General features: G+C 46.1%; 1 protein-coding gene across 1 annotated transcript in view; it reads left to right on the top strand.

The window, feature by feature from the left end:
• The window catches only part of LOC127624116 (cyclin-dependent kinase 19-like), a 115317-nt gene that overhangs the window by 47819 nt on the left and 43811 nt on the right, over positions 1-23687 (top strand). Inside the window, 2 exon segments of the mRNA XM_052098784.1 lie at positions 15598-15708; positions 16170-16310. Of these exon segments, the coding sequence (XP_051954744.1) occupies positions 15598-15708; positions 16170-16310 (252 nt within the window).

Raw genomic sequence — 23687 nt, forward strand, 5'->3', positions numbered from 1 at the left:
ATGATTTGTGTGCTAATTGCTGTCACAGATTTTTTGGTGGGAGCTGAGATGAAATGTTTGGGGGCCAAAGCCCTCTTAAATGGGGTCTAGCAACGCTGGATTGTTACTGTCAAAATACCTGTTACTACAGTTGGTGTCACTACAGCAGTGGCACTCATTATGTTTGGTCTGTCTGGCCGTATGAGATGTTTGACATTCTCCATAGTGCTTCAAAGCTGAAAATTGTCTGTTTAATTCTGATGAGTCACCAAGGTTTTTGACAGCCTTACGCAGACTGTGTAACACGCATATAGGAAGCGGCGGTCTGACCAGTGGCTGCACTGACCGCTAGTTAAAAAGGCAGGCTAAGCTCTGCCTCTCCCTGTCAAAAAGAAAAAAATCAGAGGCAGAGGCAACTTTTCTTAAATTTTTTCCTTTATGCAAGGCAATTGTGCACACCCTTTCACCTTCTGTCACTCACTCGACGTTGTGTCGAATGAAGTTACACAAAGGGTATTCCTGGGATGCCAAACATACCTCTGAACCTGAAAAAAGGTCAATGTCAAGTTGGCAGACTGAATTTGCATGCCCCGCCCCGGACATACGGTTTAATGGGAAGCGGGGCAGCGAGTGTCAGTCAGAATTTTTCTTCGGATCCGAACGGTTGTGCAACAGCAAGCTGAAGTTCACCACTGTTTCACTCACCTCTGTCAGCAAGAAGCATTGCTGTTGGATCTACGGCGCGATTCCAGCTGGCGTTCTCTCTCTCTGCACGCTGTGCAGTCTATGCCCCTGGGCACTTCGACAGCATTTTTCACTGTTAAAAGAGTGTTCTCCTCCTAAAAGAGTTTAATTTCTATAAAAGAGTTTTCCACTCACAAAAAGAGCAATACACAGCGGCGTTGAACATCCTTTTCAGGACGTGTCTTTTTCAAGATGCCCTTCCACCCCTGTGTTGTTCCTGGATGCGGTCAATTTCTCTCCAAGACCGATGGCCACAGATGCTGCCTCATGTGCCTGGGCAGCGATCACACTGAGGCGGCATTCGTGGATGGCTCATGTACTCATTGCGAGAACATGACCATGGCAGTGTTGCCACTTCAGCCGCCCCCCGCATCGCTCCTTCTTCCCACGGTATTGAGGATGACCCGGCTGGCAATGAAGGTGATATGGGGATAACGACGGGCTCGGTTTCGCCGGGTAAATCCCCAGGAACCACCCGACACGTGAGCGTGGGCTTGGACTTGAACCCTCCGTCCTCACCACAGCCTTCGCGGCTTGACGACTGGTACCTCGGCTCTGGGCGCAGCTCACAGCCATGACCCCATGACCCCTCCGGTACCGTTCTTACCAGAAGTGCATGACGAGCTGATGCGGTAGTGGAGGGCACCTTTTACTGCCCGTAACCGATCCCTCAGATCGTCCGCTCTCACTACCCTGGATGGCAGGGCAGTCCACGGGTACACAGAGGTCCCCCAGGTGGATAGAGTGCTTGCGATCCACCTGTGTCCTGAGAATGCCGCCCGGTACTCCCCTAAAGAGCCTGTAGGATGACATCATCATTGACCTCCAAAGCCTATAGCTCCACTGGACAGGCCGCCTCCGCCCTGCATGCCATGGCTCTCCTGCAGGTCCATCAAGCCAAGGCACTTAAAGATCTGCACCTGGGTAGTCCCGATCCCGACGTTCTGCAGGAACTGCGCTCTGCCACTGACCTTGCTTTCAGAGCCACAAAGGTCACAGCGCAGGTACTTGGGCGGGCGATGGCCACCCTCGTGATCCAGGTGCGCCACCTCTGGCTGAACATGGTCGAGATGCGAAACGTTGACAAGTCACGATTTCTCAACACTCCCGTCTCCCAGCTCGGCCTCTTCGGTGACATTGTTGATGAATTCGCCCAGCAGTTCTCAGTGGTGAAGAAGCAAACATCATGCAGTGGCGCCGCCCAACCAGCACGCCCCGCGCCCTGCCTGCGCGCCGAGGACGTCCCCATGCAACCAAACAACAGGCAGCTCCGCCTCAACCTTGGCCCAGCTCTCAGCCCCAGCATCGAGCACCTCACAGGTGGCGTACGCCCCCCACCTCCAGGACCCCTTCCAGGACCAGGAAAGCTCCGAAGCACTCCTGAGATGGGCAACCCAGGCTGTCAGATATTCGCTCTGGAGCTGGTACCAAGACCACTCCGTCCCCCAGTGGAGAATCCTTGTTTTCATTACTTTTATTTGTCGCACTGCCTTTGGGCTGCGGTACCCACATTCTCAATAAAAGAGCGATTTCCTCACTCCCTGGGTCATCCAACCGGAGCGCCATTCTCGCAGCTCCTAAGCCCCAAAATTCTACAGTCCCGGCTCCCCGGATGCAGTTCCCTCGCCTCCGGACCCGCAACTGCTCAGCCCCGGCAGGCCAGCTCTGACGAGTTCCAAAGACTCCTCTCTAGGACCTCTTCCTCAGTCTCTAACCCACCCACTACTGGGTGCATGGAGGTAGGTAAGTGCTTTGAGCCTTTTCTCAGCACCCATGCTTCGGGACGCTGTTCTGCCTCCCGACGCGCTATTACCTGCCCCTCCCCCCCCCGACGCGAAGCACAGAGTTTGTATGCATGGCTTTCACTTACCAATCCGTCGTGCTGGCTGGCCAGGACCATCTGACTCAGCTACGTGATTCAGTTCGCCAGGCTCCCGCCTCGTTTCAGCGGTATTTGCTCAACTTCCGTGCGCGGCAAGAAAGCCAGCGCCTTACGAGCAGAAATCACGACCCTGCTCCTCAAGGATGCGATAGAGCCCGTCCCTCCAGCCGAGATGGAGAAGGATTTCTACAGCCCTTACTTCATCGTACCCAAAAAAGACAGTGGGTTGCGACCAATCTTGTACCTGCGAGTTCTCAACTGGGCTTTACACAGACTCCGGTTTAAAATGCTCACACAGAAACAGATTCTTACCTGTGTTCGACAGCTAAATTGATTCACGGTGGTAGACCTGAAGGACACATAATTCCATGTCTCCATTCAGACAGTCTACACTGAATCTACACGTTCTTTGTGTTTATCCCGCCTATTGGCTGAAGTTTGTTTTATAGATTTTCTTTAGTTATACAAATTTTGTGAGACAGAATTACATAGAAACACCAGACATGAGCAATTCAATGGCAAAGGTATTGCGGGGGCTCTCGTAGGCATACATGGACTGTTTGAGTTGAGAGGGATGGACGCATGCCAGTTGGCGCAGTTGTGCTCGGGGTTAATGCACATGTTTTTCTTTTTTCTATTTGTTTGGTTCGGGGGGAAGTTTAGAGTTTGATTGTTGCACTAATGTGGAATGTGGTCTTTATAATTTTATTTTTTCTAATATGTCAAAATGTCAAATGTTAATATGAGTGGATTTTCTCTCACCACGTGGAATGTGAATGGGTTAGGGCACCCCATAAATAGAAGGAAGGTTATTTATTTTCTTAAACGTAAGAAATATGATATTCTGTTTCATCAAGAAATGCATCTTTCCCCACAGGAAGCTGAAAAATGTGGGAAGATATCTGGTGGACATGTTTTCTTTAGTGCTGGCTCAAGTAAGAGCAGGGGAGTCATTACACTGATAAGTAAACATCTACAATTCAAATGGCTCAAACTGATTAAAAATAAATTAGGAAGAGTCATTGTTGTTTTAGCAGAAATTCAGGGGCAAAGTCTTATTTTGGCTAAAATTTATGCACCAAACACTGATGATCAGGGCTATTTTATAGATCTTGAAGGGATGTTGCAAGCTGCTGGCACCCCTCATGATATAATATTGGGAGGAGACTTTAATCTTTTGATGGACTCAGTCCTTGATCATAGTGAAGCAAACGTGTGCAAGCCTCCTTAGAGCAACATTGATGATTCACAGGATGTGTAAAAATCTTGGTCTTACAGATATTTGGAGATGTTTGAACCCATCTGGTAGGGACTATACATTGTTTTCATCAGTCCATAAGATTTATTCTAGAATAGATTTTTTTTATATATATATATATCTAAGTCCTTCATTTCATTTGTTGTGGATTGGTCAGTTGGAAACATTTTAGTCTCAGATCATGCCCTAGTGAGTTTAGAGATGTTGCCACATATGGAGAAATATAAATCATATAGTTGGCACTTTATTTTATCCCTTGTGCAAAATCCTGATATCAAACAAATGTTAAAGACTGAAATCAATGCTTATATGGAGACCAGCTGGTCCTCAGTATCCTCTGTTGGGATGGCTTAGGAGGCACTTAAGGTAGTTCTTAGGGGCCAGATCATACAGTATGCCTAATTTACCAAAAAATCCAAAGCACGGGAACTCGTGGAGTTGGAATGGAACATTAAAAGTGCCGAGGCAGATCTGAAGTGTCTAATGTTGTCTGATGGCCTGATGGCAGATGCCTACAAAAGAGGAAAAAACATCAGCGAATCATCTTAGGGAGACAGTGGTACAAAAAGTGCCATATTACAAAGTTTCACTATCATCAGAATAGTATACAAAACAGATTTAAGTGCAACAAGAACTTTAAATATTTTTTATTTTTTTTTAGTGACCGGTTACCCAGATAGCAAAAAATATCCGCACGGCTTCTTTTTGCCGCTGTCCCTAAGCTGTCAGCTATAGGTGCGTCTCACTGGCGGGGATGAAATGTTTGCCGCCGAATTCGTCACTCCCATTTCTTGCGAGATGCCGCTTTGAAATATAAGGATTTCTACTCTCAAAATCGACCAGCCATGTTGGCTATTATTATTTTTTGCTCCAAAGCCATTAGGGTTTATAACAGAGGCTTGACTCTTGATTCCATGATAAGGTAAGGTTTAGGAAATGACATTTAAATTACTTTGAAACTCTGAAGCGATTATACAGTAATATATGTAAAATATATTGAATTATTTTATGCACTTGAAAATTGTTTACATTTCTTTGATTGATGCGCATTTGAGACATCCAATAAACCAAAAAGAATTCCTTTTGTAAAACTTACTTGGCAATAAATATCTTTATGATTCTGATTAGGTTTTAAAATAGATATTTAATTCATGGTATGAACAATTTAGCAGAATAATTGATGAAGTTAGACTTTTCACGAATGCCTGACTATCAGTGAATAGTGAAAGACATCTGCAACATGGCCAAAATCTCGGGTATACTTAAATTTTTTTTATTAATTTGCAACCATGGTGATATCTATCATAAACATGAAAATCCCTGTTTTGACGTGAAGGATAAACTCAATGAAAAAGCAAAATTATCCTCTGGTTTCACAGTTGCGCAGAAATTTCGTTTATGTCTACATTTTGTCCAACCTCGATTTTTTTGTTATTTTACCTTTTACAGGTTTTGCAATTATGACCTGTACAAATGTTTAAGAAAGTGTTAAAGTCCCTGTAAAGGCAATAAAAAAAAATCTAAACGCATTATAAATGTTAAAAATGTATTGCTAAAACACATTACAAAGACTGAACTGTGAAGTTCCGCTGTCACCATATCTGATTCCGGTTTACTTGCGCGTCGCCCAAAATGTCGGTTTTTACTCGATGTCTCCAGAATTTTTCGAAAATACGCGTCAGCGATGTTCATCGCATTGATGATGCCTGGTCCCCTGCTCCGACAAGCAAGAGGGACAAGGGCTTTAAACTCTACATATCGAGTTATCTGCACAACTACAAGGGTAAGTATTTTAATCTAATGTGGTGTGCCGGCAGATAGTGGCTAAGCTAGTTCGCCACGTGTTCATTTTTTATGTTAAGGTTAGTATAGAAGCTTGTTTTTTCTTAGTTTTAAAGCAGACTGTTTGTTAATTTTTGTGATAATTGTAATATAAATTATATTAACTTGCTCTCCTCTCAGTTTCTAATAAAGATCAGGGCACAAGTGAAGTCACTGTCAGGGCATTGTGTTACAGGTCCATGAGAAAAGCAGAGTATGGTGAAGCTAGAATTGATAAGACCGCAGTTATAGGCTTGTTACTTTAATAGCCCGATGTTCCTGGGGACTCGGCTAAGGTTATTCATGTTTAATGTAACTCAAATCAATGAAAACAGTTATTGTAGGCAGGTAAGTTTCCCTAGCTGGTCCCCTCTGTGTAAAATGCGTTCTTATTCAAGTTTTCAACTCAGTCATTCGTTTAAGATGAATTAAAATACCTGTGGATATGCAGGAGCACACACTCTACAAAGGCCTGACTGGAGATTTGCCTGATCTATCCGTCCTTCAGGTGAGTAGGGAATGATATAACAATAGCAAATTTCACTGTACAGTATGATATATCAACCAAAATCTGTATACCAATATTTCTTTATTTTCTTTTTCCTCCCTTTTACAAACAAATATTCTGCTTCAAAGAAAAAAAATTAAATTGATGTTATCATAAGGGTTCTTCATTATGAACTTGTATGCCATGCATAACATACTGTGGACAGAAATTACAGGGAAAGTTACTGGTATGATAATTGTGGTTATATTATATTACTATTATATTTAGTGTATTGCTAATCAATATATTGTTACTTCCCAGGTGACAGCGGCTCACTTCAAGAGCAAGTGAAGCAAGTTGGGACAATGTTGAAGACATTTGCTCGCACTGGGCAATCGGGTACAACTTGCAAACAACACCTGTGGTTGTTGGTTTAATTCCCACTGGGGCCACCTGTACATGTAGTAGACCTAGATATAAATGTCATAGTTTAGTAGTAAGGTGCAGATCAAACCCTAATGCTGCGACGTCTTGGAGTTTGGCGATGTTGTGCGTAGCATGGACAACAAAATGCTATGCTGCAACATTTCAGTGCCAATGTGTCTGTTGGAGAGTTATCCCTGCCAGGGGATCTGTTACTCCCCCCTAGACACCCAGGAAGATTTGGCGTTGCTTGACAACAGTTTGAGGCAGGATAAAGAGCTCCAGCAACGATATGTAAGTGTGCCGATTTCGTTTATAACGCCATAGGGTAATCTAAAATGTGAAATTAAGATCGTACACTGCATATTCTACAGTCTGAATCACAGTCACATTTTAAATTTATGAGAAGCTTCAGAGAAATGTAATTTGTAACATGTTTTTTTGGTATTTTCAGCTTCGGTTTTTGGCAATCAAATGTGGGAGGGACCTAAAGACAACCGTGTGGCGAATGCTTCAGAGTATCTTCTCTAATCACCTTTCCATCAATACAACTTGGACTGGTGTAGGGGATAAAGCATGTTTTAGAGACATGTTCCTGAAGACCATTGTTCAAAGTAAGTTGGATATTTTTTATATTTAAGTAGATGTGTATGACCTTATGCCATTCAAATGGAATGACAGATCTTTATTTTCTACAGGAGCCATCCGGAAGAACCTGGCAACCCAGGATGCCACTGATGAGGCGATCCAGGTTAACGTTACGCGTAAGGAGCATCTGAACATGAAGGTGGAAAAAGGCGCCGCACAGCTGAGAGGGACCCACAGCCGACCCCTTAAACCTAGGCTGACTACTGACACCCCAGCATCACTGACAACTGGAACCCTTTCTTTATCCTGCAGTCAGTAACATCAAGACCCCTAAAAAAGCCTGCTAAAAGTGTCAGACTACACTCACCCAATCCACACTGTTCACTGTGGAAATTGCTATTTTTTTTTTTTTCTCTCGTGACCCTGCTTTGAGGGCAGCTCCTTGGATGAATATGGGATGGTTTGTCCTTTTATACAGGCACACGAGGAATCACTGAAGATATGCCAATTTGCACTGCCTCATTCTGGAGGTCGGGAAAACCGGTGATTCTTAGCCCACTACGCCACGCAGACCCCAACCTCTCCAGACATTCTGATTGGCTGTGTTCTCTACAGCCAGATTTTCTGCTGTTAATTATATTTATTCCCACTTGTTGTCATGTGTAAGTTGAATGTCAAAATGTATATTATACCTGTTATCCTACACATTCCTTGATACCAAAGATCTCAATTATTTCATATACAATTTGCTGCTTATTTCATTGTTACAGTGCTTAACTATTCTATTTTTAAATATAGCTTGTAAATCCTAGATTATACATCTAATACTTGATATTTGCACATTATCTGGTATCAAATATTCTACTTACCGTGACTTTAGTATTGGCTTATTTCATTCCGTCAGTGCTTAACAATTCTATTATAGTTTGTAAATCCTATTTCATGCTTGATATTTGATATTGCACATTAACTAGTACCAAAAATTCTACTTTCATTCCGTCACAGTGCTTAACTGTTATTCTATTGTTAAATATAGCTTGTAAATCCTTGTGCCACAGGTCAGCATTGCAGTTATGATGGTATATTCTACTCCAGAGCTTTATTCTAAATTATTACCACTTAACCTATTGTTAGAAATGACTTGTAAATATGATGTTATACCTCAATTTATTTGGTATCCTGCACTTTATTTGGTACCAAATATCCTCATTGCTTATGTTTACTGGTAATTCTTTTCATCCCAGAGCTGACCTCTTTATATTATTAACAATTATTGTAAGTGTTACAATAGTGTTTTTAAAAAAAAAAAAAAAAATGTTATTACCAAAATTGAATTGGAAACCTGCATGTTCTTTTGTGTGTGTGTGTGTGTGTGTGTGTATATATAATGTTTGTATTTTTCTGTTATTTATATTTCAGTGATCTGACATCTTGTTTCAATGACAGTTACTGTACTTTGAAATGTGGAATTAAAACGCCAAATGGAAATTTGTCTGGTTTGATCAATCATTATTCTTGATAAACTGCATGCTATAAATATATATATATAAAAAAAATACTATATATATAGCCTATACAATAAGCGGCGGCAGATCGCTCGAAAAAAGCGTTTGCCTCCGACGCTCCGCGGAAGGTCCACCTTCGATATACGATATTATTCGATATGAAGGCGGTAGGAAGGCGGCGTGCCGTCAAATGTGTTTGCGATATCGGCATTCTGCCGCTTCTACTGCCACGGAGCACCGCCAGTGCTTTTGGAAAAGATGTGTTTTTAGCCGTTTTTTGAAGATAGAGAGTGAGTTAGCTTCCCGGATTGAGTTGGGAAGGTCACTCCTCCTCCTAGGCTCAGGGGGCCACAGGACAGAGGCCGGTTTTGGTGGCCTGGGAGATGGCCGTGGGCCAAGGGCCGGTTCAGGGGACCTGGGACGTGGCCACAGGACAGAGGCCGGTTTTGGTGGCCTAGGAGATGGCCATGGGGCAAAGACCGGTTCAGGAGGTCTGGGAGCTGGCCACATGGCAAGGATAGGTTCAGGAGGCTTGGGACCTGGCCGCAGGGCAAGGACAGGTGCAGGAGGTCTGGGAGCTGACCTCAGGGCAAGGACGGGCTCAGGAGGCCTGGGAGCTGGCCACAGGGCAAGGATAGGTTCAGGAGGCCTGGGTGGTGGCCGCCGGATAGGGACCGGTGGAGCCACGTGAGGCGGAGCCAAGGAGGACTTCGGAGGCGGAGCCGAAGGAGGCGTAGGCAGGACCGTGGGGGGCTTAGGAGGCGGAGCCGAGGGAGGCCCAGGAGGCGGAGCCGAGGGTGGCTCTTGCAGCTTGAGGGGCGGAGCCCTAGAAGACTCGAGAGACTTGGGAGGCAGAGCCCTTGAAGGCTCGAGAGGCTTGAGAGGCGGAGCCCTAGGAGGTGGCGCCATAGGAGGTTCTTCTGGCGGTGAGCTGGAAGGCTTCGGAGGCGGAGCCGAGGAAGGTTGAGCCGTAGGAGGCTCGAGAGGCAGAACCGTGGGAGGCTCGGGTGGCGGAGCCATAGGAGGCTCGGGAGGCGGAGCCGTAGGAGGCTCGGGAGGCGGAGCCGCAGGAGGCGGAGCCATAGGAGGCTCGGGAGGCAGAGCCGTGGGAGGCTTGGGAGGCGGAGCCGTAGGAGGCTGAGCCATAGGAGGCGGAGCCCTGGAAGGCTCGAGAGGCTACAGGCGCTGGCTCGGGGACGGTTGAGGCTACAGGCGCTGGCTCGGGGACAGTCGAGGCTACAGGCGCTGGCTCGGGGATGGTCGAGGCTACAGGCACTGGCTCACTGACTTCTGAGGCGACAGGCACTGGCTCACTGACTTCTGAGGCGACAGGCACTGGCTCACTGTGACATGCGTTGGCGCAGGCTCGCTCACAGTGACATGCGTAGGCGCAGGCTCGCTCACAGTGACATGCGTAGGCGCAGGCTCTCTCACAGTGACATGCGTAGGCGCTGGCTCGCTCACCTTTGACAGGCATGGGCGCTGGCTCGCTCACCGTGGAAGGCGTGGGCGCTGGCTCGCTGACTGTGGAAGGCGTGGGCACAGGCTCGCTGACCGTGGAAGGCGTGGGCACAGGCTCGCTGACCGTGGAAGGCGTGGGCTCTGGCTCGAAGACCGGGGCAGGCGTGGACCGGAAGGCAGAAGCCCGTCTTCTCTCCCTCCTCCGGGCAGACGAAGAGGGCCGCGCTGGCTCGTGGAAGGCGACTGACGTGAGGGTGACCTCGTTGACAGGTGGAGTTGGTGTTACAGGGGGCGCTGGGGGTGGCTGAAGAGACACCACTGTGGACGGTGAGGCAGGGTCCTTCTCAGCAACGCCCACCGCGAGCGGTGAGTCGCACACCAGTAGGGTCGCCACCAGGAAGTCACGGAGGGTCCAGCCACGTGTCGCCTGTGGCAGCCGCTCCTTCAGTGCGGGGTGCAGATTGCCCCTGAAGAAGACCACCAGAGAGGAGTCCGGGAAATCCGAAATACTCGCCAGCTTAAGGAAGTCGCGGATGTGGTCCTCTATAGGGTGGTCTTCTTGTTTCAAGCAGAGCAGGTGGTAGTTTGCTCGTTGAACCGCTGGATCCATAGTGGGTCTATTGTTCTGTTATGATTGAGCAGCGAAGGCAGACGAGAAGATGCGGATCCAAGTGCAGTTCAACTTTATTAAAGAAACAAATAAAGCAGGTACATGGAAAACACGGGAACAAAGGAAAAACCCTCAATGGGGAAATAAACATAAAACTAGGAAACACGGGCAGGGGAAACATTCCAGGCTAACAACATTCAACGATGGACAGCGACTGAACAAACAGACAGGGTTTAAATACACGGACATGGGAAGACAGGAACCAATGAACAAACAGAACTCAAACAAGATAACAAGGGGATAAACAGAAACCAGTGGCAAATTAACGAGGGCAGGTGAAAACTATGAATGAGAATACGAACGCTAACAGGGAGACTGTGGAGCTAAACAAGGGACAAAATTGAAAACTACAGAATACAAAAGTGACAAAAATGACAACCAAGGGGTAACAGTGAGAACAAGACCCTAACACAGTCAAGCACAGTTCCAGTGATGCCCAGTTTAGAGAGGGTGGAGAGTAGGATCTGATGGTTGACTGTGTCAAAGGCAGCAGAAAGGTCCAGCAAAATCAGAGCGGATATATATATATATATATATATATATATATATATATATATATATATATATATATATATATATCAGTGTAATGATATTTTGATTCAGGGGACAAAGCAGGGAAGCTTTTGGCTAGATATATAAAGCAGAGAGAGTCTTTTTTCTACCATTCCCTCAGTGATATCTGCTGGTGGTAAAATATTTACCTTGGCCATTGATATTATTAATGCTTTTAAATAATTCTATCTTTATCTCTATAGTTCCCCGTCTACTGATGAAGATATTAGAAACTTTGTGGAACCATTACAATTTGAGTCTGAGATAAACTTGGAGGAGCTTGTTGAGGTAATTAAGGCCTTGTCTACAAGCAAGGCTCCAGGGCCAGATTGTTATGCTGCTGAATTTTTTAGATCTTATGCTATAGAATTGGCTCCACTTTTGTTAGAAGATTATACGGAATCATTAAAGAATGGAAAGCTTCCGTCAACCATGACACAAGCCCGGATCAGTCTGATTCTTAAAAAGGATAAAGATCCAAGTGAGTTTAAGAGTTACCGTCCAATTTTCCTGATCCAACTAGACCTAATCATTTTGTCAAAAATTTTGGCTAACAGATTATGTAAATTTCTGACATCTCTTATACATATAGATCAGATGGGGTTTATTCGGGGCCTCAGCTCTTCTGGCGTTTCATCAAAATTATGTGGTCAGTGGCAAATTATCAGACTCTGGTCGCTGCCATTTCACTTGACACCAAAAAGGCATTTGATATGGTAGAATGGGATTCTCTTTTCAAGATTATGGAAATATATGGGTTTTGGAATACTTTTATATGGGTGGATTAAGTCCCAGATTACATTTCAATAATTTGCATAGGCCGATTGACAAAGGTGGGCTTGGCCTATCCAAAATTTTGTTTTATTATTATGCATTCAGCTCAGACATTTGGTTCATTGGTCGCTTCCAATTGAGAAAGCCCCTCCCTGATTTTGTATTGAACAGGAAGTTCTTGCCCCTATTTCGCCATTGCAAAGCCTTTCTATTTAATTAATCTGACAAATTAAGTTGATCCCCGTTATATCACATTTGCACTCGGTATGGACAAAAGTGTCCAGAGTGTTTAATTCAGACATTTATTTAAATGTTGCCTCGATCATATGGCTGGATCCTAAATTTCTAAACTCTGTGACCTATATGAGAGTGGAAATCCTTTGAAAATTTGGTTCAACATTTTGGGATTCCCAGATCTCAGTTCTATAGGTATTTACAGCTGCACCATCTGCTCTGTACTATTTTTAGTAGAACACCCCCCTAAAGCAGCAGATACTCTGGGAGAGGTGTTTACTGCTTTTGGAAAAGATCATGAGGCATCAGTGTATTACTCCCTGTTAATTCAGAGTCTGGGGGAATGTGCTTCAACTTCTCTCAAGAGATTATGGGAGAAATATTTTAATTGGTATTGGAGTGTGGACTAGGATTTTAAATAATGTCAAATCTAGAGATGCAAGGGTGTGCCTTATGCAGTTCAAGATTTTACATTGATTCTGTTGAACCCCCTTTAGATTGTATAGGCTTGGTCTTAAAGAGACACCCACCTGCTGGCAATGCCAATCAGAAGATGGAGACACCACCCATGATTTTGGGGTGTGTGTTTAAAGATCCAAGAATTTTGGTTGAAGGTTCAGAGTTTTGTGGGGTTTCGTTGTGCCCCAGACTCTATATTTTAGACAATGGGGCGGTCATCAAAATAGGGGATAAACTCATAAAAAATTGGGTTCTGATGACAGCCAGACAGACTGTTTTAAGGGGATGGAGGTTGGCTGGAGCGCCCTATTTTGGGAGAGGTGTGTGGAGAGAAGGGGATGGTGGCTGCTTTTGAGGAGGTATCATATAGGAGGCTGGTGATCTGGGAGTCATTTGAAGTGAAATTGGGCTGTTATATGGAGTTTATGGGGGACTCTCGGAGAAGGTCTGTGAAGAGAGAGATGTAGATTTAGATGTGTATGATTTTTATATTCTTCTTCTTCTTATTATTATTATTACTTTTTGTGTTTGTGTGTGTGCACTTATGTGTGACTACGGGGGTATTTCTTGGGGGTCGGGTGGGGTTGGTGATTGGGGAGGTGTAATAGAGGGAGTTAAATGTTGACTCAATGTATATTTGTTTTGTTTTTCTTTGTCAAATATTTGAATCAATAAAAAGTATTAATAGAAAAAAGAAAAAAGAAAAAAAGAAACAGCCCATCTGGCACCAGCAATCATGCCATGGCTGAAATCAATTAGATCAAATTTGTATCCAATTCTGATGGTTGATGTGAACATTTACTGAAGCTCCTGACCTGTATCTTCACGATTTTATACATTTTACTGCTTCCACATTATTGGCTGATTAGAAAATTGCATGAACATTAGATGTATAGGTGCACCTAATAAAGTGATATTTTGTCATATCATGAAATGTCAATATTTCGACTTTGTTATGAAAAGTTACATTTTGTTCTGCTCATTTGGTGTAACCCTGAGAAAACTTCTTGTTTTTCTTGATTTTATGATGTTTGTAAAAAAATAAAAAAAAATTAATAAAAAATTATTTGAAGAAAGTGCTATACTGTAAAAGATTTTTTTTTATTTCATCAATATTTAAAAAAAAAAGTTTTTTATCAAAATTACATTTCTACAAACTTGATGCTTTTTAAACTACATTTTTAAAAGATTTCAAATTTGTATCACCTCATAACCTTATTTGCCAAGGACCAATTTAAGTCTTTTTTTTCCCTTTTCTTTTTTCTCTTTTTTAATCTTTAGTTTTTTTTTCTGTCTTGCTTTTTTTTTTTTTTTTTTCTATTTTCCACCCCACTAAATGTTTATCCCCCATCATCCACTTTTTTACACTGTTTATCATGATCCTTATTCTTACTATTTTTGATTTTTTCCTTTTCTTTCTCCTCTTTTTTTGCCTGTAGGACAGGAACTCATTCAGATCTTCTGATTTGGGCCTGGAAAATAGTGTTTTTGCTCTTGTTTTTTTCTCTGTATAAATAAACGACATTCTCACAGTTACGAGTTTCTCAAAACAAAAATGTTTGCCTTTGTAATTTTTTTTTCACAGCTTCAGTAAAGAGCGTGCATGAGATGAGACATGAGACATGTTTTAAAGGGGTCATGACATGGTTTTTTTTATTGTATTATTATGTTCCCTTAGGTGCAATTATAGTATTAATATATTTTTTTTTAAGAAAAACTTTTTAAATCTAGTGATTTATGACCTTTTCCCACCCTGTTTCTCATCCTCTGATTCAAACAGTCTGTTTTGGGGCGTTTTCCATTTAAGACTTCAGTGTTAACGCCCACTGTTATGATTGGCTAACGTCAGTGCCTATGTATCAATTATTGACGCCCCCAGCCAGAACAATATGCAAGTAAACTAAGTAAAAACACTGTGATTATTCATAATGAATGAAATTGTGCTTTAAAAAGTAGTTTAAAGTTTAAAATAGATTACTTACAGTTTGCGTCGTCGTTGTTCCCAGAATAGTCGGCACGGACTTATCTTTGAGCAACAGTTTTCTGGCAAAGCCAGCATCATATTGAGATTTGTTCTCAAAACAGTCATCCTTAAAATGTACAGAACAAACGCTTAAGTTAACACTGCCGTGACTGGGACGTCCGCAAAAAATAAACTGCATCCATTTTTCCCTGACGTCTGGATCTTTCGGCAGCTTATTCAGAGGTTTTGTTTGACCACAGCCAGGAACAGCACATCTGTGTGGCATCGTAATTTTCCTGTGCACAAGTAGTCTCTGTCAGAGCTCGCTGTCCATCGACTGAACACTTGTGAGGCGACGGCGATACTGAAATGAGCGTAGCTGTCTTGCGCTTAAAGCGTAGTTATCTTGTGCTGGAGGCGGTCATATGCAAACGCTGTTACGTCACTTCTAACCGACACGTCACTTCTAACCATGAATCCAGAACGAGCTGTATTTTGAGCTTGATTAAATAAATGATTCGTTTAGAATGGGGAGGACGTCTTAAAATATTAAACTTGCAGGACGTTTTAATGATACAAAGACCTCTTATATACCAAAAGATCAAGGCAAATTTGGTTTCTCATGTCATGACCCCTTTAAAAACTATCAGCAGATTAATCTAATGTTCACGTTGAAGAAGGTCGCTGCATATCATCTCACGTTCTGTAAAGCCTCTCTATGTATATGACTATCTTTATTATAAATGCCTGGAGAATAAGCAAGTCAGAATATATACGTCTTCTCTCTTTTTCTGCAGTTGCTACGGGAGCTGAAGCATCCAAATGTTATTGCCCTCCAGAAAGTATTTCTGTCCCACAGTGACCGTAAAGTCTGGCTGCTGTTTGACTATGCTGAGCATGATCTGTGGGTGAGTATAAACACACACACACACACACACACAGACACACACACACACATACACCCACTCACACACACACACTCACACACTCATACACACATACACCCACTCACACACCCACCCACTCACACACACACACACTCACACACTCACACACACACACTCATCCACACACACACACACACACACACACACACACATACACCCACTCACACAGACATACACACGCACACACACTCACACACACACACACTCTCTCACACACACACACACCACACATTTTCAGAATGAGGTTAAACATTCTGTCTAATATTTCTGTGTTTCACGAAAGAAAGTCATAAGTATTCCTTTAAACTAGAAGGATGGAGGGAACACCAGCATCCAAAAGGCAACATATGTTGGTCTTTTCTTCAGGGAACTTAGACACACATGCAAACACTCACATGTTTTAACTCTTTCCTGTGTTGAAGCACATCATAAAGTTTCATCGAGCATCAAAAGTCAATAAGAAGCCCATGCAGCTACCGAGGGGGATGGTGAAGTCACTTCTGTACCAGATCTTAGATGGCATCCATTACCTGCACGCTAACTGGGTCCTGCACAGAGATCTGGTGAGTGCACATGGGAGTTAACCCAATTCATTCAAAGTGTGGCTTCATCCAGCCACATATTAATGCAACATCACATGAGCAAGAGTGCCTTTGTTCTGAATATCGATTGCTCCGTAGGCATGAGGCCTCAGGTAATCAGAACAACAACATGATTGTGAGTGTTATTACAGGTCTATTAACAATAAGTTAATGTCTCGTATCGAATATAATACTTTTTGGACACAATATGACCAGTTATTTTGTCTGTATCTGCTCCACCAAAGAATTTTTTTAAAATTTAAGCCAAAGCAGATCATTCCACCATTGTGGTATGATGAAACTGAAAGTCCAGGAAAGTATTTTGGTGCCTCTTTGTTTTGGTATGACAAGGCGACGTTCCTTAGCCGACCGCAGGCTTCTGGTGGGAACGTAGCTCTACATAAATGTTTTTAGGTATGCTGGAGCAGACCCAGTGACTGTTTTGTATGCCAGCATCAGGGCCTTGAATTTAGTATGTGCATGAACCGGCAGCCAGTGGAGAGAGAAAAAGAGTGGTGTAACATGTGCTCTATTAGGTTCATTAAAGACCAGACATGCTGCTACATTCTTGATCATTTGGAGAGGTCTAATAGCACATGCAGGAAGGCCTGCAATGAGAGCGTTACAGTAGTCCAGTCTAGTTACGACAAGGGACTGAACGAGCAGTTGTGTGGCATGTACAGAGAGGAAGGGTCTTATCTTCCTGATATTGTAGAGTGTAAATCTACATGATCTTGCAGTCTTTGAGATGTGGTCTATGAAATTTAGCTCCTCATCAATGGTTACCCCAATATTTCTGACTGTTTTGGAAGTCCAAAAAAAAGTGTAGTTGGACCCAGCTGCACGGTGATGTTGTGTTCAACAGCAGGATTGGCTGGAAAGTCCAGGAGTTCGGTCTTGGCTGGGTTGAGTTGCAGGTGGTGTTCCTTCATCCAGGCAGAGATGTCTGCCAGACAGGTAGCGATTCGAGCGGTCACTGTGGTGTCGTTGGGCTGGAAAGACAAGTAGAGTTGTGTGTCATCAGCGTAGCAGTGGTAAGAGAAACCATGTGACTGGATGATGGGTCCCAGTGATGTTGTGTATATGGAGACGAGAAGTGGCCCAAGCACTGAGCCCTGAGGTACCTCAGTAAGTAACTGATGTGGTTTGGATACCTCCCCTCTCCAGGCTACCTCAAAGGACCTTTCTGAGAGATAGGAGTTGAACCAGCCAAGCACAGTTCCAGTGATGCCCAGTTTAGAGAGGGTGGAGAGTAGGATCTGATGGTTGACTGTGTCAAAGGCAGCAGAAAGGTCCAGCAGAATCAGAATGGATTATCTGGATTCAGCTTTCGCCTGTCTCAGCGACTCCATGACAGACAGCAGGGCAGACTCAGTGGAGTGTCCACTTTTGAAGCCTGACTGATTGTCATCCAGCAGCTTGTTCTGTGAGAGATCTGATTGAAAACTGCCCTTTCAAGTGTTTTTGCCATGAATGGGATGAGAGAGACTGGTCTGTAGTGTTCTATCTGTGTGGGGTTAAGTGCAGGTTTTTTCAGCAGTGGGGTTACTCGAGACAATGTTGTGGGAAAAGTGCCTGTAAATAGAGACGTGTTAATTATGTGTGTAAGTGCAATTAGGATGGACGGAGAGATGGCCTGGAGAAGGTGTGATGGAATGGACTCAAGGGGACAGGTTTTGGGGTGGTTGGAGAGGAGGAGTTTAGAGACCTCAGTGTCAGTTAAAGGAGAGAACATAGAGAAAGAAGAGTTGCATAGAGGAGGTGGGTGTTTGACAGGGTGTAGTGCAGCGAATGTATTGCTGATGGTCGTAACCTTATTTGTAAAAAATGTGGCGAAGATATCTGCTGTCAATGATGTGTCAGGTGGTGGAGGGGGAGGGCAGAGAAGTGTGTTGAATGTTCTAAACAAGCTACGAGTGTCTGTGGTGCTGTTGATCTTGGTCTGGTAATAAGAGGTTTTTGCAGCTTTAACGTTATCTGAAACAGTTGCAAGCAGAAGTTTATATTTACCTAGATCTGCTGGATCTTTAGATTTCCGCCATCTCCTCTCAGCTGCTCTGAGATCAGTCCGATGTTCACGAAGGACGTCAGACAGCCAGGGGCTGGGTGGTGTAGTATGAGCTGGTCTAAAGGAGAGAGGACAAATGTTGTCTAGACAGGTTGTTAAAGTAGAGCTAAGTGTGTCTGTGGCAGTGTTTACATCAAGTGTGGAAAATACATTTATTGTGGGAAGAGAGGTAGAGACGTCTGTGGAAAGGCAAGAGGGTGAGAGGGAACGGAGGTTATGGCTAAAGGAAACCAAAGGTAGAGTCGGTTTTACTATAGATGTGAGAATCATGTTGAATTGAACAAAGTAGTGATCAGAGACATGTAAAAGTGTAACAAGAATATTTGAGGTGGTACAGTTACGTGTAAAAATGAGGTCCAGCTGGTTGCCTAACCTGTGAGTTGCTGTGGTGTGTAGTCTTTCCAAGTCAAATGAGGCCAGAAGAGTATTCAGTTCAATGGCCTGGGGCTTGTCTTGGTGTATGTTGAAATCGGCAAGAACCACAAGTGGCCTGCCGTCCTCTGGCAAGGAGGACAGCAGGACATCCAACTCCTCAAGAAAGCTTGTCAGCTGACTTGGGGGGCGCTAGATGACAACAACATGTAAAAGATTTGTACATTTCTTTTGATAAAATATTACAAAAAAAAATAAAAATATATATACATATATATATATATATATATATATATATATATATATATATATATATATATATATATATATATATATATATATATATATTTGGGATAATGGCCATCAATGAATCATTCAAAAAGACATGGGGCAGCTGTGGTTCAGGTGGTAGAGCCGGTCGGCCACTAATCACAGGGTTGGTGGTTTGATTCCCGGCCCACATGACTCCACATTCCGAAGTGTCCTTGGGCAAGACACTGAACCCCAAGTTGCTCCCAATGGCAGACTAGCACCTTGTATGCAGCTCTGCCGTCATTGGTGTGTGTATGTTTGTGTGTGTGTGTGTGTGTGTGAATGAGTCACAGTGTAAAGCGCTTTGAATACCGTTAAGGTTAAAAAGGCGAGATATAAGTGCAGACCATTTACATGCACATGTATTAAAGTAATTGTAACACAGTTGAAGGATGGGCAAGGAGGAGGCGAGAACCGGCTTGTCAACATAAATTATATTTTAATGAGAAACTTAAACTCAAAAACACATAAACAAACACACATGACGGACATGTCCGTAATTCTCTCTCTCTCGAACCATCGTCACCGGCAGCCTTTATCCCTCGCACGCCTCATCAGGCTGATTGGGGACCGGGCGCGCGATATTCCGACCGGCCCCGCCCCCCTCCGCTCCACACTCATCCCGGCGTTATCTCAGGCCGGGGTGCCACCGGCATGACGTACACCCCCCCCATCCCTGGGGCGGGGAGTATCTTGCGTCCCGCGTGGTCATCCCCGCCTTCCTCGCCCTGGGAGGAGACAGGAGGGGAAGACAACAACAACAAAACAAAATAGGTGAGGGAAAAGGCCAACACGGTGTGACAGGGAGAGAGAGAGGAGAGAGAGAAAAAGCTCACTCACCGGTTCTCTGATGTACCGTCGCGTGGTCCTCGAACACTCCTCCACAATCAGGTGGACGACAGCCACTCCACCCCCGGGCGAACCTGAGTGAAACCGTCGACCCCCTGCGGCTAGAACAGCGCCGCCGCTTTTCTGGCGGCAAATGGGGACACTCCTCCGCCCCTGGCAGCGGCTCTACCGCTCCGGGCGGTCGGAGAGTTTCTTCCCTCCTCCCCTCGCGGACGGCGGTCTTCCCTCGACCCCTCCGCTCCCCTGAGGACTCTGCGACGGGCATCCCTCCTCCTTCCAGGGTTTCAGCACCAATGTAACACAGTTGAAGGATGGGCAAGAAGGAGGCGAGAACCGGCTTGTCAACATAAATTATATTTTAATGAGAAACTTAAACTCAAAAACACATAAACAAACACACATGACGGACATGTCCGTAATTATCTCTCTCTCGAACCATCGTCACCGGCCGCCTTTATCCCTCGCGCGCCTCATCAGGCTGATTGGGGACCGGGCGCGCGATATTCCGACCGGCCCCGCCCCCCTCCGCTCCACAGTAATATACAGGGTCTTTTTTGATTTGACACTAAATGAAGATGAGAGTTCTACAATCTTAATTATGAATACAAATTCAGTTAGACAACTAAATGGATTGTTCACCAAAAAATGAAAACTCTGTCACATGCAAATTCTCGTGGAAATCTGTCAATGGGAGCACACATTTGAGAAGGTGTATTTTGGCTTTATTCAAAAGATTGGCCAAGTTTTCCAACCATGTACACAAATGTGCTTGTTACGAATTAGCAGGGACAACGAGGGAGACAAGGTTGAGGATCCAAACGCAGTATATTTATTAATTAAACAAACACAAAGGAACACCTGCGATGGGGAAATAAACATGAACAGAGCACAAGGGCAGGAAACACAGAGCAGGCTTACAACATAAACTAACATTCATAACAACAAACAACGATCGACCGTGACTGAACGAAAAGGCAGGGTATAAATACAAGAAGGGACCAATGAACAAACAGAACTCAAAATAACATGATAAGGTGATGAACAGAAACCAATGAGAAACTAACGAGGACAGGTGAGAACAATGAACAATGAACACGATGGCTAACAAGACTATGGAGGTACAGAAGGTTCAAAAGTGAAAACTATGGAGTGACGAAAGTATCAAAATGGAAGACAAAGGGAAACAGAAAAACAGGACAAGGTCATACGTTACATAGCCCCCATCTAAGGATCGGATCCCAGACGATCCAAACCAAAAACAAAACCCAAGACAAAAACCATAGAAAAACACAATGAAGGCACCGGGGGCAGACAGGCAGTCCAGGGGGCAATGAGGGGCAGAAGGAAGTCCAAGGGGGCACAGAGGGCAGGCAGGAAGTCCAAGGGGGGCAACAAGGGGAAATTAAACAGTCCACGGGGGCACAAAGGGAAAGGAGACAGTACACGGGGCCAATTAGGCAGTCCCGGGGGGCACAGAGGGACCGGTTCAGGGGGCCTGGGAGGTGGCCATCGGACAGGGACGGGTCCAAGAGGCCTGGGAGGCAGCCTCAGGATAGGGACAGGTCCCGGGGGTGAAACTGAGAAGGGCTCTGGAAGCTCAGGAGGCGGAGCTGAGGGAGGCTCTGGAAGCTCAGGAGGCGGAGCTGAGGGAGGCTCTGGAGGCTCAGGAGGCGGAGCTGAGGGAGGCTCTGGAAGCTCAGGAGGCGGAGCTGAGGGAGGCTCTGGAAGCTCAGGAGGCGGAGCTGAGGGAGGCTCTGGAAGCTCAGGAGGCGGAGCTGAGGGAGGCTCTGGAAGCTCAGGAGGCGGAGCTGAGGGAGGCTCTGGAGGCTCAGGAGGCGGAGCTGAGGGAGGCTCTGGAGGCTCAGGAGGCGGAGCTGAGGGAGGCTCTGGAAGCTCAGGAGGCGGAGCTGAGGGAGGCTCTGGAGGCTCAGGAGGCGGAGCTGAGGGAGGTGGCGCCGTAGGGGCCTTTAGAGGCGGAGCCATAGGAGGCTCGGGAGGCAGAGCTCTAGAAGGTTCTGGATTCTCTGGGAGCAGAGCCATAGGAGGCTCTGGAGACGGAGCCATAGGAGGCTCGGGGAGTAGAGCCGTAGGAGGCAGAGCCGAGGAAGGCCTAGGAGGCGGAGCCGAGGGAGGCTCGGGAGTCTCTGGAGGCAGAGCTGTAGGAGGCTCGGGAGGCGGAGCCATAGGAGGCTCGGGAGGCGGAGCTCTAGAAGGTTCTGGAGTCTCTGGGAGCAGAGCCATAGGAGGCTCTGGAGGCGGAGCTGTAGGGGGCTCGGGGAGAAGAGCCCTAGGAGGCTCGGGAGGCGGAGCCGTGGAAGGCTCAGAAGGCTCTGGAGGCGGAGCCGTAGGAGGCTCAGGAGGCTCTGGAGGCAGAGCCGTAGGAGGTTCGAGGGGCGGAGCCCTGGAAGACTTGAGAGACTTGAGGGGTGGAGCCCGGGGAGGCTTGAGAGACTTGGGAGGTGGAACCCTGGGAGGCTCGGGGGAAGGGGCTCTGGAAAGCTCGGGAGGCGGAGCTCTGGAAAGCTTGGAGGGCGGAGCTCTGGAAAGCTCGGGAGGCGGAGCTCTGGAAAGCTCGGGAGGCGGAGCTCTGGAAAGCTCGGGGGGTGCTGGCTCTTGGACGGTCATGGCTACTGGCACTGGCTCTTGGACGGTCATGGCTACTGGCACTGGCTCTTGGACTGTCATGGCTGCTGGCACTGGCTCTTGGACGGTCATGGCTGCCGGCACTGGCTCTTGGACGGTCATGGCTGCCGGCACTGGCTCTGGGACGGTCACGGCTACTGGCGCTGGCTCAGGGACGGTCGAGGCTTCAGGCGCTGGCTCAGGGACGGTCGAGGCTTCAGGCGCTGGCTCAGGGACGGTCGAGGCTTCAGGCTGGCTCAGGGACGGTCGAGGCTTCAGGCTGGCTCAGGGGCGGTCGAGGCTACAGGCACTGGCTCAGGGACGGTCGAGGCTACAGGCACTGGCTCATTGATGCTTGAGGCTACCGGCGCTGGCTCACTGACGTCTGAGGCATCAGGCTCTGGCTGGTTGGCGCGGCATGCGTGGGCGCAGGCTCGCTCACCGTGACATGCGTAAGGCTCTGGCTCGCTCACGGTGACAGGCGAGGGGTCTGGCTCACAGACCGGGGCAGGCGTGGGCCGGGAGGCGGAAGCCCGTCTTCTCCTCCTCCTCCGGGCAGACGAGGTTGACCGTGTGGGTTCTGGGGAAGTGGCTGGCGTGGGGGTTTGCTCGGTGACATGTGGAGCTGGTGTGACTGGGAGCGCCAGGGATGGCTGAAGGGTCTCCCCTGCGGGTGGTGAGGTAAAGTCCTCCTCAGCAACGCCCACGGTTAACGGCGATCCGCCGACCCGCAAAGTCACCTCTATGAAGCTGCAGAGGGACCACTCGTGCGTTGCCGGTGGTAACCGCTCCCTCAGTGAGGCGTTCAGATTGCCCCTGAAGAAGCTCACCAGGATTGGTTCCGGGAAGTCAGAGACACTTGCCAGGGGAAGGAAGTCCTGGATGTGGTCTTCCAAAGGGCGGTCCCCTGCTTGAGGCTAAGGAGCCGATAATTGGCTGAATAGGCTGCTGGATCCATGTGTGGTCGATCGTTCTGTTACGAATTAGCAGGGACAACGAGGGAGACAAGGTTGAGGATCCAAACGCAGTATATTTATTAATTAAACAAACACAAAGGAACACCCGCGATGGGGAAATAAACATGAACAGAGCACAAGGGCAGGAAACACAGAGCAGGCTTACAACATAAACTAACA

This window comes from Xyrauchen texanus, chromosome 30 (assembly GCF_025860055.1).
Source record: "Xyrauchen texanus isolate HMW12.3.18 chromosome 30, RBS_HiC_50CHRs, whole genome shotgun sequence".
NCBI lineage: Eukaryota > Metazoa > Chordata > Actinopteri > Cypriniformes > Catostomidae > Xyrauchen > Xyrauchen texanus.